The sequence below is a fragment of the Scardinius erythrophthalmus genome, assembly GCF_964197995.2.
Source record: "Scardinius erythrophthalmus genome assembly, chromosome: 15".
NCBI lineage: Eukaryota > Metazoa > Chordata > Actinopteri > Cypriniformes > Leuciscidae > Scardinius > Scardinius erythrophthalmus.
In genome coordinates, this window is record NC_138235.1 from 24,121,443 (window position 1) to 24,140,698 (window position 19,256).

The 19,256-nt window shown below is 37.4% G+C and overlaps 2 protein-coding genes across 4 annotated transcripts in view; one reads left to right on the forward strand and one right to left on the reverse strand.

Moving 5' to 3' along the window:
- The first annotated feature begins 1,090 nt into the window (after positions 1-1,090).
- dhrs3a (dehydrogenase/reductase (SDR family) member 3a) lies at positions 1,091-11,602 on the forward strand. The gene is made up of 7 exons (XM_081386352.1): positions 1,091-1,592; positions 4,767-4,910; positions 6,333-6,452; positions 7,212-7,450; positions 7,528-7,653; positions 8,471-8,842; positions 11,032-11,602. The coding sequence occupies exons 1-6, from the start codon at positions 1,398-1,400 to the stop codon at positions 8,553-8,555; spliced, it is 909 nt and encodes a 302-aa protein (XP_081242478.1). The 5' UTR covers positions 1,091-1,397; the 3' UTR covers positions 8,556-8,842; positions 11,032-11,602.
- A 2,897-nt stretch (positions 11,603-14,499) lies between these two features.
- Positions 14,500-19,256, reverse strand: part of vps13d (vacuolar protein sorting 13 homolog D) — a 43,797-nt gene continuing 39,040 nt past the window's right edge. For all 3 annotated transcript variants that reach the window (XM_081385880.1, XM_081385881.1, XM_081385879.1), the window contains 3 exons: positions 17,293-17,424; positions 16,396-16,636; positions 14,500-16,146 (listed from right to left, as the gene is read on the reverse strand). In XM_081385880.1, the coding sequence (XP_081242006.1) occupies positions 16,015-16,146; positions 16,396-16,636; positions 17,293-17,424 (505 nt within the window). In that variant the 3' untranslated portion in view covers positions 14,500-16,014. The remainder of the gene's footprint in view (positions 16,147-16,395; positions 16,637-17,292; positions 17,425-19,256) is intronic.

Below are 19,256 nucleotides of genomic sequence, written 5' to 3' on the forward strand. Positions count from 1 at the left end.
CTTATCGAAATCCGTATCATGTCTCATGGAATCGCTCAATCAGTGTTTCAACCGTGCAAAGACGTTATTAAACAATGTCATGTAACGTCACATTTACCTCAGAAAAAACATATCCAGTGACTCGTTAGTCAGCTAGAAAAGTTAACTCTAGAGAGGACTGAGGAGCATTTTGTTAAATATATGCACCATATTATATATTCATTATAATTTTTAATGTTCTTCAATATTTAATGCATGTTTGAATAAATCTGGAAAGTTTTTTATGACAGCCATCATTTTAAATTTTATATAATTTCATATAACTTTATTATTATAAAAATAAATAAAAGTGTATTTTAAGTGTTTGTATACATCAGTTCATTTTTACCTTCAATATTATAGTAGGCTAATGAAGCATAGGCTACAACTGACTCCCATGGTTTACAGCATTAAGAGATTTGTTTTCCTTGAGAAAATTTGCAATGTATTGAACCTGATATCCAAAATAATCGATATTGAATCGAATCGAATCGTAATCGTAATCGAATCGAATTGCAAGCTTGTGAATCGAAATCGAATCGAATTGTGAAATTTGTGTCAATACCCAGCCCTACTAATTACTATTCACAACCAAGTTGTTTGCCGCCATATTTCACGTCGTCGACACAACATCACAACTCGGTTTTGTCAGTCAGGTGGTCGTTAACGCCGCATCAAAATTCTTGCTCGTGGGATATTGCTTAAATAACCTTCTGAATGACAGTTCTTCCTTTTTAGAGTTTTTTAAATAAATTCTGCGTTGTCTTTCCCCAAAACGTCTAGCGTGTTAGAAGAATTTGGATGACAAAATAGATGCGCATTACTAATGAGTATCCCTGCAGTGCTCACGATGAGAGCCCCTTTAAGTCATTAACAGTGAACAGCATGACTTCTCTTATAATGAGAGGCTAAGAGTAGCCTACAGCATAAATTATAAATAAATGTTTCACAAATGATCTATCAATCTTCGCACTACTTGCAAGAGTCCCGTCCCGCCTCTTGAGATAAAGGGCACGGAGACTCTCTTGCGTTGTGAGTGAGAGAGAGAGAGAGAGAGAGAGAGAGAGAGAGAGAGAGAGAGAGAGAGAGAGAGAGAGAGAGAGAGAGAGAGAGAGAGAGAGAGAGTCGTCTCACATGTGACAGTTCTTCATTTCTAGATAGGTAAGACAGTGGCACGCAGATGAACGTGCTCTATTAGACCTGCTCGCACTCTAAGGGACAGCTTCTTTCAGATCAGGAGAGCAGGACGCATTTCCAGTTTCTCAGAGAACTCCAGCGTGCCTTTTGACAGCTGACAAGTTACAAACACACTCCCGACGCACGAGCTCGCTTTACTCGATAGAACTCGGTAAAAAAGCGTGGACTGTCTGAAAGTCGCGATGGAGATGAAGGTGTTGGGATGCGCGTTGCTTTTTCCTTTCCAGATCTTCTTGTGCTTATTGAGGGCGATCGTGCGCTTCTTCGCGCGCCAGAAGCGCAGAGATCTGGGCACCGATGTGGTCCTCATCACTGGAGGTGGAAGAGGAATCGGCCGTCACCTGGCTAAAGAGTTTGCCAAGCAAGGAGCAAGAAAGGTAAAGCTTCTGCCTGCGGCGTTAGCGTTTTTATTCAATGTAATGCAATTCTTTATTATGTTAACTACTCATTTTGCTTTAGTAATGTAAAAAAAAAATTGAGTGCTGTCTATTTCGGTCTTGATCTGTGTGCAAATTATACAATGACTTCCAAGGATCGCCTATAGCCTACTTGAAAGGAATTTCAGGAATTTGCTTTTTATTACATTATTATTATTATTATTATTATTAATTAAAATGATTGCATAATTTCGCGCAACGCAAATTCTAATACTGTAAATATATATATATATATATAAAAAAAAAAAAATATATATATATATATATATATATATATATATATATATATATATATATATATATATATATATATATATATAAGTAAACTCTAAAGCGGTGTGATATATCTGCAGATCTTTAATAAAATGATACATTATGAGGCTACTTGTCATACTTTATGTGTAACTCCGACACTGATCGTAATGAAAGCGCCTGAGCAGCGCACTGTTGTTATGGCAACCTCCTCTGGCGAACGCGAACGCCACTTCTGTTTGTTTGCGTTTATTTTGGCGGCAACAGGTGAGAATGCGCTGGTTTGTGCTCAGTTTTAGACAGGTTAAATGATCAATTAAAATGGACAGCACTCCTAAAATAAAGCACAAATCATTTATAAAGGAGGAAAGAAAAAAATGGAAAAGGAATAAGCTGTAAAAGTGCCAAAATGTGAGTAGGACATTTTACTATAACGTGATTGGTTGGTTTGTTTAGTAGTTCAGCTTTAGGCTACTGACAATCAAACAGGCCTAGACTTTGAAATGGTGGAGTTTGTTCTGATGGGTCACAGACAGTGTGTGTGTTTTTTAGTCAGTGTAGTCAACAGAAGGTACAGTGACCTGTAGCTGCCCTCATGTGAAGCCTTAAGTTCTGTTTCATATTCCTCCTGCACACAAACACAGGTGTTTCCTAAGCCTTTATGTCTTTACAAATGCCCAACAATGGGCTGCTGACAGGCAAGGCTGTTTTGTTGAACTCAAATCATGTGTGACTCTTTAACCTTCCAGGGAAGTTCATACTTCCCTGTCCCGAGTGTGAGGGGAAAAAAAAAAAACTGAAATATTATGTTATTTATTATGATTATTGGCAATGAATATAAAAACTCATTATATTTATCCTTCCAAGAATAAAAGAAAACCTCAATAACACTAAAGCATGAGCATCAAGTGTCAGGAATGGCTGCTTTACTTTAGTGTGCGTGTGAGGGAGTGAATGTGTATATGTGCTGCATTCATGTGTGTGAATGTGCGCCCAACATGTGTAGGTGTGTGAATGGATCGTTTGCAAGGGGGTGTAGTAGGCAGAGAAGCACCTTGCAGATTGGTTACCACAACCAAGTTCATTGGCAGGTCAGCCAGCTTTTTGCAGAGCAGGGCTGATGATGTCATTTGTGTTATTGTGAGGGCTTCTTACGGCTGAATCCCAGAGGAAAAGAATCAAATGGAAAGCCAAAAGAGCCGATGCTGTGTATGAAAGTCAAGTCAAGCAGACACAAGTCAGGGCCCCTCAATTATATATTGATATATTGATTACTTATGAAGTATTTAACTTTTAGTTCCCTGGTGAGGGGATTAAAATAGGATGAAAATCTTTTCCTTGTAATAGTCTATGAGTTGACACAGCATAAAAACATGGAGAAACATGTATTAGTTATGAAGTTCTAGTCAGTCACATTTATTAATGTAGTGCTTTGTACAATACGGATTGTTTCAAAGCAGCTTTACAGTGATAATCAGGAAAACAATAATCAATAAACAGAATAGTGTCATTATTCAGCTGAAGTCAGTTCAGTGTTGATTCACTAACATTGTGAAATTTGTCAATTTTACAAAGTTTATGTAGGCTAAATGATAAAGGTGGGAAGGTAAAGGTGAATAGAGGCTGGTACTTTTCATACTCCCAGCTGGGCTTTGGCCCATGCCTGACCCCACTGGGCCAGCACTAATGAGGGGGGCGTTAGGCTGCCCCTCCTTATGTCTCCCGGTGGCTCTGTTGCTTGAACTTTTACTGATTATGGGACACTTACCATGTGCTGTTTGTGACATTGGCGGGACATGAGTCAGGCAGTATGTCACTCAGCACATCTGTTGCTTGCTTGCCCTATTTTACTCTCTCTCTCTCTCTCTCTCTCTCTCTCTCTCTCTCTCTCACACACACACAGTAATATTTTGTATAAAGAAATTAAGCCATTTTTAATTTCATTGTGACAATATTTTTTATTTTATTTTTTTGTATTTATTTATTTATTTTTCTTTTCATCCAATCCAATCCATTGTCCAACTGCTTGTCCTATGTTGGGCTGTAGACAGGGAAATGGATTTTATTTTTATTTTTGTATTTAATTTTTTCCATTTTATCTATTCTCTAAACCACTGGTCCAGTGTAGGTTTGCGGGGATGTCTCTCGGGCCATAGGTTGGGAAACACTCTGGATGGATTTTTATTTTATTTTATTACTGCAATACAATTAAAATGTGCAGAAGTATTTTACTGTAATGCAAAACATTACATATTATTAAATTGTAATGAGAATTTCACATAACAATAGTGATAATATGTGTGGAATGTACTGTGGGACAATGCAAAAAAACAGCAATGGTAAATCATTTCGTTAAGAACTTTGTTCTTCTTCTGGTGTGGCCCGGACATGTTCTTGACAGGTTTTGTGAGAATTTCCCCACATTAAAGCCTTGAATACTGAAGGGTTCCTCGGAAGGACAGAACATGTGACCGTTTTATGTGTGTATGTTTGTTTATGAGGCAGATTGAGATTGACAGGATGGGGAGGGGACGGGCTCATGCTTGTGTTCATTACCTCTTGCTGACCTTGCTGAGTGATGGATCTAATAGTCAGAGAGTGAACTGACCCTGTCCTCTATCACTCTCACTCGCTCTCCCTAAACCTTGTGTACAATAATACGATAAGGAAATACTTTATTCAGTAACTCCTTAGAGAACTCAGCCTATACATACATCAATGTGTAGCAATCATGCATAATGCATCATAGAGTTGGAGAGTGTTGTCCATCAGCTCCCAATGCAAAAATTCCTCTTCCTGTCTTGGAAAGTGTACATGATGTTTTGCATTTGCTTTAAACCAATTATGTCTTTCCTCCCTCAGGTGATTTTGTGGGGCCGCACAGAAAAATGTTTAAAAGAGACCTGTGAGGAGATCTCTATGACTGGGACAGAGTGTCATTACTTTGTGTGCGACGTGGGCAACAGAGAGGAGGTGTACCAGCAGGCCAAAGTGCTCAGGGAAAAGGTATACTCACACTCTGCAAGTCTTCTTTCAAGAGCTCTAAAAGGACTTTATAGGGAATAACCCTGTCTCAAACTGCTAGTGTTGTGGCTTTTGCTCAAGTACGTCGATCCACAAGACCGTAGTGTCTCATTTGTCATTTTAGGTTTCAGAAAGGTGCTCACTAGTCAGTGTTGCCAGATTGGAAATGGAAAGTATCGTACCAGAAGCTCAAAATGATCGTATTTGGAAGAAAATGATCGTACACGAGTCAAATGTACAGAATACAGCTATTTATTGACCAGCAACTTTTTGACACAACATGAAAATGACTTTGTTGCTAAAATATCGACCTCAGCTTGGAAAAAACTGACCTAAGCGCCACGGAAGGAACGTTCACTTTTTTTTCTTTCTTGCAAAACATACAGAGATGACATGTTAATGAAATACAACTTTGTGTACAATATACAAAAAAAAACATTAACTTGTGCTCATGAGAGAGTTATTCTCCACGATGATTGGCTGAGAAGACATTACGTGAGATGAGATGGAAGACATGCGTAACACCACGTTCATGTTCTTCTCCCGGTAGACGTAGAATACACAGCTAGATCAATGAGTATAGAAGCCCTATGATTACAACGACCATCATTTAAAGTGTCGCACAATTCTGAAATTGTCGTACATTATGGGATTTTTTTTTTTCATTATTGATGGTACATCGTACAGAGGTCAAAATGATCGTACAAATACGATAATTATCGTACTTCTGGCAACACTGTCACTAGTGCCCCCTTTGTGGGGCTAGGCTAGGTATTTTCAAATCAGTTGATGCCAAATACCCCCATATATAATGATCTCCTTGCAAGGAACCCCTGTTTATGTTGTTTCCTATTAAATAATTTGAGTTATTTTATATTATATTATTCATATTTATATTATTAATTATGTTTTGGTGTCTATTGTGGTATCATGCTGTTTCCTAAATTAAGCAATTGCCTTATTTTATTTTATTTTATGTTATATAATGTTTATTATTATTTTGTTTATTTAAAAAAAAATTATATTTTATTATATTTTTCTCTGCTTTGGTATTACCCATGTTGTTTCCTAAAATTAAATTAAATATTTATATTATTTATTATTATTTATATTATTATATTATACTCTTTTTGTTTATTATTATTGTTGTTGTTATAATCTTTTTATTTTATTATATTTGTTTCTGCTTTTGTATCTATTGTGGTACCATGTTGTTTCCTAGATTTCAATAAACAATTTCTTGACTTATATTATTACATTTATTTACATTATTATTATTTTATTTTTTATTTATTTTATTTTATTTTTCTCTGCATTCTCTTTCCTTTTCCTTGTAACAGAAATAAAACGATAATTATACTCGTCCAGGTTTGCTCTAAATGAATGCAATGTGGTCTCACACAGGTTGGGGATGTCACCATTCTAGTCAATAACGCAGCTGTTGTTCATGGGAAGAGTCTAATGGACAGTGACGATGACGCACTCCTGAAGACCCAGCACATAAACACACTTGGACAGTTCTGGGTAAGAGACTAATCAATTCCTCGACTTACTCGCTGCTCTCATGAATGTCAATTTATTATAGCACAGCCATACTACAGTTACCACGCTTTGAGTCTAACATGAACTCTAGATACTCCTTTGTGTTTTCCAGAACATTTTTCAGTTACTTAACGTTAAGTCACTTGGCATGCTGTAATTCTTGGAAGCGTTCCTCATCATTTAAGTGTGTTTTTGCCAAGAGAGAAAAAGTAACAACATTCCTCACACAGAACAGTCAGAGACAAAACTACAAGAGATATTCACAAACAAAAGCAAAGGAATGATTCTGAAAGACCTAGGGGAAAAGTGAAAGTTAAATATTTCAAAGGAAATGCACTGTTTGGAAGATCTAGGCTACACAGTCGTGCATTTTAGGACACATTCATATTCAATGAGAACAAGAGCTGATCATCTAAAGCTTCAGCTGCAGTAGTAGCTCACGCTGAGGATTGCTGTAATATATTGTTGCTCTAATTTCAAACACATGGCGTTTGCAGAGTGCCAGTTTTAAATAGAGTTTTGCATAGAAGCCATCAGATCAAACACTGAACGTGGGCTCATATTTCTGCTGAGCCGGTCAAAATATGCTTGTTGACTTTCACCAAAGGTAGCCTAGAGAATCCTAGACAATTTACACATTCTTGACCCTGAAGTTCTGAAGCTTTCATTGTTGTTGTTGGATTTTCCAGAAGATGGTTGAGGGAACAGAACAATGCGTAATTGTGTCTGTCTCCCCCACAGACCACGAAAGCGTTTCTGCCTCGCATGCTGGAGCTGTGCAACGGACACGTGGTGTGCATTAACTCCATTCTCTCCCTGTCCTCCATCCCTGGAGCCATCGACTACTGCACGTCCAAGGCCTCTTCTTACGCCTTCATGGAAAGCCTGACGCTAGGCCTGCTGGACTGCCCTGGAGTGGGCTGTAGCACAGTGCTTCCCTTCCACACGGACACAGAGATGTTCCAGGGCATGAGAGTGAGGTAATGAGCTGCTGCTGTTGATAAACAAGACCTAGGTGGAATTCAAGCACTCTATAATTCATGAAATCACCTCTTAGGTTCCCTAAGCTGTTTCCTCCTCTGAATCCTGAGATGGTGGCCGAGCGCACTGTGGATGCAGTTAGGACCGACACTGCCTTCGTTGTCTTGCCATGGACCATGCACTTTCTTGTCATCCTTAAGAGGTGAGACTGTCACTGTTGTAGGAATCAGAGCAGAATAACACTTTGTCATATACAAAACATTATTATTATTCATAAATTAATTCAAATGTATTATTATATAATGACTTTTATTATACTATTTTATTATATTATGTCGGAGCTGATAGCCTCGTGGGGATGGGCGGCATGTAGCGCAGTTGTGCTTCGGGCAACCCGAGTTCGAATCCCAAACCCGCCCCGCAATTCTCTCTCTCACACTTTGCTTCCTGTCCTCTGTCCAACTGTACTATCTGAATAAAAGCAAAAATGGCACAATCTTTAAAAAAAAATAGTTTATTTTTTCTTGCCTGTTTATTTCAAAGTTTATTACCAAATTTAAAGTATTAATTTTATAGATCTTATGCGCCATCTTTAGAATTTTGTCTTTGAACTTCTGTTTTTGCGGAATCTCTATATTTCTATGGCATCGCTGTCGAACAGTAATTAGCGAAGTGGTGAAGTGGATTTACTTGTTAAGTTATCGAAAGTTATCATGAGCGTTGTAATGTTTGAAGCGGATGTCATAAATGTCAGCAGACTGGAAAGATTTAAAAATGAGCGGTTCATTCATAAATCTGTAAGATCTTACCTTCATGCTGTGGAAATACAAACCGGAAGACAGAACACAATGAGCGCAGCGCTGAAAAGTGGCGGGTATATATATATCTATATCTCAGAAATATATCTCTATCTATGTCTCAGTCAAATGCGGTCTTACTTTTCGAGATCACTTCATTGCATAATTATACAATTTAATATTTAGCAAATAACTTATTTTTTTCTTCTTCTTTCTTCTCAGCCTTTTGCCACAGTCTGCCTTGGAAGAGATCCACAAGTTTTCAGGAAGCTACACTTGCATGAACACATTCAAAGGACGGACTTAAACTCAGGAACAGCTTGACTTTGAAAAATCATCAAAACCATTTTTTCATGCAAAGCAAGCACTACGTCCAGGAACATCAATCTGTTGCTTTGTGGACGCAAAAAAAAAAAAGACTGTGAAAGGGTCACTGGGAACAGCGTATCAAGATGGCTTGTTTTCCCAAGAACTATGTCTGCGAGTCTAACGTAGATGAATTTGGATTTGGTTGCCCTATACTGGACTGCACACAGGCATGTAGGTGAAAGTGTTCCTTGGATATTGTGATAACAAAGAGCACAGACTGATAGAGTTAACCCTTAATCAGTGTTTGAAAAGGACAACACTTAAGGTGTTTGGGGTCATTTTGACCCCAAACTTTTAAAGAGCGATTGCATAAGGAAATATACATTTTTATATGGAAAACTATATATCATTTTTTTTATTTACTTCTCAACTATACATTTATGCTGTGTTTTTGTGGAAATTTTGAACTTTTTTACCTATTTACTGCACAATTACATAACTAGGCCATAAATTGGCTCATGAAAAATGATTTTTTAAAGAAAAAATCACTTAAATAATGATATTAATTCAATATAAATGGTTTTTGGGCATTGCTCTATGTGTTAGGGATGGAATACTGCCATCTAAAGGTTAGTCGAAAAAACTTATTTCTTATGGGAAAGGAATTAAAGTGCAATGGCCAAATGTATCCAATAGAGGGCCATAGAGAACCATTCATTCACTCATTTTCACTTCTCCTCACAAATTTGATATATATATACATATATATATGTGAATATTTATTTAAACATTTTGAAATGCATAAAAAATCTAATTATTATTATTATCAAATTAATTATTATAATTATATAATATTAATTATATAATTATTATCAAATTATTATATACATTTGCAGAACCATTACAAGTCACCACTATGACATGATTGTGTGTGTGTGTGTTGGTGTGTGTGTGTGTGTGTGTGTGTGTGTGTGTGTGTGTGTGTGTGTGTGTGTGTGTGTGTGTGTGTGTGTGTGTGTGTGTGTGTGTGTGTGTGTGTGGGAACAAGCTTGTTCCATGTTGCTTATGTGACATTTTTCAGATTTATGCCAGTTTAGTTGATTTTATTTGCCAATTTCTATACAAATGCTCTCTGTTGCAGTGACATACATGTGTGTGTTTGTGTGTGTGTGTGTGTATGAGATAGAAAGTTCGTTCCACTTTGGGTTTATGCTCTAGGACCAGACCTTGATTTAAATTTAATTTTTTTTAGATTTATGCCAGTTTTGTTTATTTTATTTGCCAATTTCTATAAAAATGCTCTCTGTTACAGTGACATACATGTGTGTGTTTGTGTGTGTTTGTGTGTGTTTGTGTATGAGATAGAAAGTTCGTTCCACTTTGGGTTTATGCTCTAGGACCAGACCTTGATTTAAATGTAATTTTTTTTTAGATTTATGCCAGTTTTGTTTATTTTATTTGCCAATTTCTATAAAAATGCTCTGTTGCAGTGACATACATGTGTGTGTTTGTGTGTGTTTGTGTGTGTTTGTGTATGAGATAGAAAGTTTGTTCCACTTTGGGTTTATGCTCTAGGACCAGACCTTGATTTAAATGTAAATTTTTTTTAGATTTATGCCAGTTTTATTTATTTTATTTGCCAATTTCTATAAAAATGCTCTCTGTTGCAGTGACATACATGTGTGTGTTTGTGTGTGTTTGTGTGTGTGTGTGTATGAGATAGAAAGTTTGTTCCACTTTGGGTTTATGCTCTTGGACCAGACCTTGATTTAAATGTAAATTTTTTTTAGATTTATGCCAGTTTTATTTATTTTATTTGCCAATTTCTATAAAAATGCTTTCTGTTGCAGTGACATACATGTGTGTGTTTGTGTGTGTTTGTGTGTGTTTGTGTGCGTTTGTGTGTATGTGTGTATGAGATAGAAAGTTCGTTCCACTTTGGGTTTATGCTCTAGGACCAGACCTTGATTTAAATGTAAATTTTTTTTAGATTTATGCCAGTTTTGTTTATTTTATTTGCCAAATTCTGTAAAAATGCTCTCTGTTGCAAAAACATACATTTGTTTGTTTGTTTATGTGTTTGTGTGTGTCTGTGTGTGTGTGTGTATGAGATAGAAAGTTCGTTCTACTTTTTATTTATGCTCTATGACCAGACCTTGGTTTATATGTAGAAATTTTCAGATTTATAATGGATTTAATTTGATTTTTTTGACAAACAAAATAAAAAAAAGTCATTTTTTTCATTTTCCCATTCATTTTCAATGTGGGGTCATTTTGACCCCAAACACCTTAAAAGGTAAATTTTTTTTTACACACCTTTAGAACAACCAAATCAAGCCCAGTTTTTTTGTGCATGTTTAGATAGGTTATTTAGGAAAAGTCCCAGAGTTTCATGCCCCTGAGATGAAGGTAACATTTTTAAAAAATGAAAGAAAAGTCCAGTGGGGTCATAATGACCCCAAACACTGATTAAGGGTTAAGAAAGAAATGGTTCTTAGAATGCTCTGAGGTTTTCATCAGGGTTTTTTGATCTTGTAATGTTGCCCTTGGGAGTTTTATAGATTTTCACTGATTTTAAGAAAAAAAAAATTTGTTACAACACATATACGGCAAATACATATTCTTAAATATATTTCAAAATAAATTGCTAATATAGATGTTAAAACAATTATTTCAGTACGTTTTAGTTATTGGCCGCTTCTTATTTTTCAATCTAAATACTGTGTATTAATATTGTTCAAAACATTTATTTTTTTAAATACATTTTTACATTTACCCAAAATTTATTTTCAAATTGTAAATGTATTTTCTTGCACATTGAAATACATTTTGGAAATGTTTTTGGTTTAAACAAAATTGTATTTTGAATTTGAAAAATATTTTTCCTTAAGCGGTGCCGTTTACCTCATATATTTAGCATATATTTGAAATATATTTTGAACAGAAAAATGTTCTGTTTCTTTGCCGTATGGGACATGTTTTAAGTAATTCCAGCACGTCTACCTTCATATTAACATCAACGTCAAATAAACAGTATTTGATCTTAAAAAAACCCTGGTGAGTGTTATTTTGTGGGTGTTCATGTGGGTTTGAAAACAGGGAAGTGTCGGTCCCTGGCAGTGTGCTTGTTCGGTCTCTGCCAAAACTCACAGGCATTTCATGGTCAGCATTCCACCGCTGCAGGCCAGCCAATCGTGAGCTCATTGTGCGCTAGGCTGGGTTGTCATAACACTAACTCCACTTAACAGGAAAGCACACTGGAGAGGGGTCAGCCACTGGAAGGCTAATAGATAAATCTAGAACTTGTCATTTGGTTCAGATTTGTCACTCACACCTAGCTGAATAACTGATGTTCGCTTCTGATACAGCTGTATCGCACCAAACAGATTGGTGGGTAATTCAGCGCCTGTTGACAATTTTCTCCTACGCCTCGATTTGCCAATTTGGATGCGAGATCTAAGACCGTGTAACCTCATAAAATCAAATCTACAGGCAGATGTTTTTTCTTTCGCCGTCTCTCCTTCAAATTCTTTCCATGCGGTGCATCCCTGCTGCGGTATTAGAAGACAATAGAGTGCTATCAAAGCCCACTGGGGACTGAAACTGAAATACAACAGGCACAAAGCAGCTATTGCAATTATGCGATTGCCAATTCACATCACATCCTTCATTCTACACATTCAACTGTTATTATGTGACTGAAAGAAAATGTTGCTCTCTGATAAACTATATAAAATAAATAATATACGGGGCTGGGGGGAATAATCACCAGAAATGTTGTATAGCCCAAACGACAAAAACTGAAAAATGAGTTTTGGCATGTCTAACCGCAATGATGGACACTGTTGAGAATGGGATCAGGACATGAAACTGTGTCATGGAGTGCATGTGTGTTGGAGAAGTCAGCTCAAATCTCAGGGGGTGAGTTCAGAGCAAGGTTAGCCAAATAGTAGATAAATCTGAGTAGGCTGTTGGACAGACAGCTCACCCTGTGATGAACCCTTTACCCAGGGAAAAAGAGCAGCTTAATGTGACTAAGCACAGGTGGAAAAGTAGAAATGGGTGCTAAGAGTATTGATAGGGCACGTGGTAACTCATGCTCAATGTTAGCACTAGCAGTGTTGTTCCTATAGTTTTAGCAATACAGAGTTATGGGTTGCGTGGCCACGGCACATCCATCTTTAACTAATGAGTGTGTCGCCCTTAAGGGAAAGACCTTTGATCTAACATCACACTGTCAGTCAAGAAGAAGAATGTAGGCTATACTAAGGCCATGTTCAGACTGCCAGCAAAAATCAGATTTTATCCAGATGGGTTTTTGAAAGTCTGGAGAGCAAAAAAAACATGCAATTCCAGTCAGATTTTTACAGATGCGTCTCAGTCAAAGTCATTTTAAACTGTATTTTAATGCGTCACTCTTAAAAGCAACACAACACAGCGATAACGTAACGAAACTGGTGACGGAAATGCCGTGAGTACTCAAATGGTGTTCAAATGGTGGCTGCGTCCTAAAACTGATAAATGCTGCCTTCGGAGGACACATTCCAAGGTCGGAAGGCATCAAGGCAGACTTCCTGTCTCCTGAGATACCTTCATCTGATCGGTTTTTGAACGCAGCATAGATGTATCCTTCGCTGCCTTTGATGTCCCACAATCCTGTGCTTTCCATTCTTTGACAGTTGAGCTAGAAAAATAAAGATGGCGTCTGAAAGTTGCGGCTGGTCGTCAGTTTGTGTGTAAATGTAAATGATCAACGTTTTTCCACCTATGATGTAATTTCTACCTGGAAATGACTATTGTAGTCACCAAAACTCGCTCTATTTTGCTGTAGATCATTAAAACCGTCACGCTGCCTTTAGAAGTCTGTCCGAAATCAGTTTCGTGAGGTTCCTTCGTGCGCAGACGCTGCCTGCTAAGTCATTGCCTGATAGGGCAGCGAGGCAACAAGTCAGCAGCCTAAGCTTTCGGACGCAGCCGGCATGTCTCAAAGATTTTGGCATTTTACTGTGCGATGGAGGAGTTCTGCACCGCTTATTTGGAGAGCGAGATGATGCACCACCATTTTCCTGCATAGCTACGTGGGTACGCCTACGTTGTTACCAAAGCAACCCATGCAGATAGACTGGTAATGTCTGGATACACAAATCCTATTTGATCACTTGCCATTAATAGTTTGGACAGTCTTCCTGAAAAGATCTAATTTGAGAAGAAAATCTGATTTTCCTGAAGTCTGAACATATCCTATGTGTTTAGAAATGTAGCACATAACCATGGTTTTATTATAGGAAAAATGAAATAACCATGTTTTTTGGCGGATTGAATATCATTTGTAACCACAATTTTACTTCAAATACCATGGTTAAACTATGGTTAGTGCAGCAAAATCATGGTTAGTTTCTGGTTAAACTATATTAATCGTGTTTTTTGGTTTTATTTGTAGCAAAACCATGGTTAATATTCGTAAGCCACAGATTTTAATGCCAGAGATTCTCATATTACATTCACCTTTTCGTTGACAAAATATAATTTCCCATTACAAGCAAATTATCGTCTTGCATCTTGGATAATAAACGCGGTGCGTCAAGTTCCCGGCTGTTATATTTGGCGCGAATTAACAGCTATCAGTTGAAGGCAGCATATGTCATGAACGTCAGTCTTACAAACGGAGAACTGAGCAAGGGGTGAGCAAACATCGCAAAAATGCTAAAAATGATTTTAAATTATACTATTCTCCATTACCCCCGGTTTTTATGTAGCCCACAAACATCCATCTTACTAACAGAAGCTCAGTAGAAAACCGTTGCTCTTATTAATATATGTTGAAATATTTTCTGATACACAAAGACGACACTCTGGAAAGGATTTTTCACCACTTTTTTTTTTTTTTTTTTTACCAAAAAATAACATTAACCACAATCGTAAAACACAATAAATACAAATACTGTGTTAAACCATAACTTTTATTATTATGCCTTTATACATTTGCATATTACAACAAAATAAATGTACACACTATACTTTGCATATTGTGCAGTTATAGAGGAAACCAGCTTTGTAGGGTTGTATACAACATGTCAGTATTTAAATAATAGACAACTTAGAAAACACATTATAGGTGTATTGTTCATTTTATCCTAAATTATACTGACCAGTGTTCTCAGAGGCACAGTCACAGAAGTTAAAAATCTAAGTTTTGTTCTGATAGACCAGTATACTATTTACAGATAGGCTAGTTAAGATAAGCGAGGAAGGTGACTCTTTAAAGAGAAAACATTTGTAGTGTCTGATCTTTGGTAACAACTTGTAACAAATTAAAATGAATTGTTTCATTCAGTGAAACAATTAATTCCATGATAATGTTCAATTTAAAACGGTGAGTAAAATAAGAAATGTTTGAGATTGGGAACAATTAAATAGAAGAGATTATTCTCTTTCATATAAACATCTTTACATCAAAGTCTCTTTATGATGTAAAAACACTAGATGACAAAACTTTATGTTGATTGTATGACACATAAAGAGTACTAAAGGCAAGAGAATCACAATAGAATGCACTACAGGGTACCACCATTTTATTTGTTGAAATATGTTAAATGTGTTTCAAATGTTAAGCTTGAACTTTTAAAAGATCTTAGAAACAGAATAAAGGAGAAACTAGAAAACTGAAGAAACATCAAATTTTTCATTCAGAATTTAAATTTCGTTATTTTCATTAAATTGGATATAGAAGAGACAAGAAGTAAATAAGAAACGGAGAGGATAAAAGCATCAGACAGATGTTTTTGAGGGTGGACTGCATATGGAGAGGTGGAAAAATGCAATGTCAGTAATTCTAACACTTGCACTCTCTCTGTGAGTGTGTGTGTGTTAATGTTGAGTCACCGGTGAATGGTGAGAGCAGCTTAACTTTACTTCTTAACTACATTTGTATCAGTGCAGTTCAATCATAACTTCCAACCACACAAATTCAGAGCAAAATTAACTTTCCTTTAAAGGCAGTTTTGTACAGCAATCCAAGATTAATTTTATACCATATAATTAATTTCAACATTTTATATACATGGCAGATAGTCCTATTAGTGTGCCTATATATGTACATAGAGGATCTATACACAAACATATAATGTACAGTGTCAGACTAGCTTTGCACATCTAGCGACAAACACCAGTTATTTTACCAATTGTAAAACAAACTAAATTAATTCTACTTCGAAGGATTGCAAGGAACCTAAAATACTTGCATATTCAAGTGAAATCTGTGCTTGCCAGAGCTTACAACAGCCCCTCTAGACTAGTTTGAATCACTGAACAAACCACATGCTGTGAGCATGTCCCGTACACTGGCCTAAGTGGATGATTACGCTCGGCTGATTTATTACTGTCCTTTCACAGAAACGGAAAAAAAAAAGGAAGTAGCTGTTGAAAAACGAGCGAGAAACACCTGCGGGTCAGTGTAGTTAAGAGTCTAATAATAAGCTATCCTCATTCTCACTGGGAGGCAGCATGAGCTGCTGTTCATAGTAAAGGCTCTTGGCATAATTGATTTCTTGTGAAATCTTGATGGCAAGATTCTCGCTTTTCACATGGACCTATGAGAAACGACAAATGACATTTGGAATGGAATTAGAAAAACGTACCTCGAAATGTTAATGAGATATTTACTGGTGGTCGTAATGACCAAAATCAAGTATTACATATACTGTAGGCATTATTTGCTGAAAATTCACCATCAAACGTTTCATATTCCACCATGTATCTATATTTTGCTATTCTGAAAATATCTAGTGACTAAATACACCGCCCTTAGTCTCATGTGAATTGTGCATGTGAACACTTACCATAGGTTTCTGGTGTGATGGACCTGGAATGGCCACTCCGCTACTAGTGCTTTCTGCTTTCTTAGTAAGCTGTACATATACTTTCCCATGGTCCTTGGACACCAGACAATGATAGAGATCATCATATTTGACCTCTAAAAAGATTGCTTCACGATCCGCAAATTCTCCAGGCTTGAGGAAATACACCACTTTGGAGGAGATCAGCACACAATATGTGTCTATGGGCTCCACGGCAATGAAACTACAGAAGAAAATAGGCATATGATCAGTACACCAATGCTTTACAAAGGGCGGAAAGTATTCTGTCCTGGTAATATCTGGGTTAATTCAATTAATTTTGCATAATTGTACAACAGATGTGTTATGATTCAATTCGGACCAAATTCGATGCTCATTTGTAATCTGCAATAAATTTTCCTCTGAAAAAGGATTAAGTCAAGCTTGCTATTTAATGCATCAGAGAAGAAAAGATGAGCACATCAAATTAAACAGACAACATTAAGACAGTTCCAGTGTGTAAGAGAGCGCAGGACAGATCGTGCAGGACAGAGCTGCACTGAGGAGACGAATGGCCTGTGTGGCACCTCTGAGGAGAAAGGTCAGGTGGGCCAACAGGGGTCTGCTGATCTGGATGGATTAGCCTCTTTGGTGATAAATGTCTTTTCTGTCTCACTTTTTGAACAGAGAAACAAGCCCTGATGCTTCCAACCAAAGATGATCTAAAAAATGATGTCTCTATGTCCCTTTCCCAAAGAAAACCTTCAATGTGATTCTTGAACTAGAAGAACCATTTGGAAAATGAGCTTTGTTGGTTTTTAATCCTACATTGAATAACAAAGAAAAAAAGAATTCCACAAAGCAACCTAACCTGACTTTACCATCAAAAAGGATACTCACGATTCAGAGTGGATATTATCCGTTAAGTGAAAGAGCTGTTCTTGTCCATCTGCTTGTAGGGAGGAGAATCGAGGCAGCAACCCCTGGGGGCCCTTACAGCAGCGCGGCTTCCTTACTCGCTGAACGCTCAGCCTGAAACACACACAAAACACACAAGGATCATTACTTACAAAACCAACAGCCTTAAGAGGGTTAACATTGGGGAATCCAAGTTGGAATGAAGCACCTTTTTACTGGAAAGACTGGACCTTTTGCCTCCCCCCCCCCCATTTCCCGTTAAAGAGAACAACTGAGTCTCTTGAAATAACACCTGTTGTGGCACAATCCAAAAAACTCGCATACTCAGACTCCGGCCATATAATATCATTCAAATTCTGTTTCACATTCAAACACACCATGTTGGTTTTAGGTGTGCGGTTCAATTGATGGTCAGGGGAATGATAGCTCCAGAGTTCTGGTGGTCCTGGCCAAAGCTGATGGGTCTAGCCAGCAGCCTGCAGTGCCAATGCAAAGCTTGGGTCTCGCTTCTCCAGCAAACAACCTCTCTCTTCTCTTTGGCTGCCACTGGTGGGCCAAGTGGAATTCCTACATCTGGCTTGAATCTGGGCCAGCAGGCATTTGATTAGAGCTGATGGTTTCCAGTTGATTCACAAAGACGGCAGTGTACTGCAGCATTTCTCTGTTCTGTTTAAAGTGAAGCCCGGATGAATGCAGCTGCCTCTGTTCATCAAGAGGTCACAATGCAAGGCGCTGGGGAAGAAAGGATAACCAAGGATGGACAACCCTGAAATCTTAAAGTGGGTCGTATTTGCAACCCGTTTTGCATTTCACATCAAGCATATAATATTGAAAACAAAAACTAAGTGACTCAGTGAACTTGCTATCAACTCTACTGATGTCATGGAAAGAAAACAGCAGCACCCTGGCAAATTTTAGCATTAGCAACTAAATCAAATATTCTGAAGTGACTGGTAACTTCATTATGAAATATTAAGGAGACTGCGGTGTTGTTTTTTCCTTAGAAAAGCCAGAACTTCCACATGGACTTCGCTCTCGTTTTGACAGCAAGCCACGGTTCATAATCATAACCGTAAGTCATGAGATCTGGCCCTGTGCATGACAAGACTGTAACAGACCCAGGGAGACTCTTAACCTCTCTTTCTCTCTCTCTCTCTGCAGCCTCTCCCACTGCTCTGGAGGCGATCAAGCACAATGCCCCGCACCCGATTGTGGGATTGGAACAATAGGGTTCAACTCTAGGTCAGGCACAGGGCTTGGAGCCTGGCCAGTCAGCCATCAATGGGTGCAAACAAACAGCTCTTACTTCTTGCTCCTTTCCGAGAAAGATCATGAGCAAAATGGGTTGAGGGCGGGCTGCTGTACGTAGGTGTTTAACTTGGTTCTTCACTGACATAGTGAAGCATACGCCGCAAAAAGCATGCCTGCTGGAGTATAAGAAAATTAAGGCACCATCTCTGTTGTCCCAATGAAATATTTGTCACATGTGCAGTTATAATAGAGTTGCAGCAGGTTTTTGAGTATATTTACCTCAGAAAAGCCACTCAAAACTCATTAGGCAGCTTGAAAAATGAACTCTAGAGGAGAATTTTGCTAAATATATGAACCATACTGCATATTCGTTATATTTTTACTTTACCTGTTCTTCAATATTTAATGTTTGAATAAATCTGTCATGTTTTTATGAGATCCACCATTTAAATGTTTATATTAAAAAACAATTAGAAACATAATTATGTCATTAAAAATGTATTATTATAACATTATTTTGATAAAAAAACTTCCTTATGTGTAATTTAAATGCAAGTAGCCCACAAATCAGTTCATTTGAACCTATAATATTATAGTGATGTATCAACTGGGGTTCCCTCTTTAATTTACAGTATTAGTTGAATATCGAATCAAATCGAAAGCTTGTGAATCGAAATCGAATTTAATTGTGAATT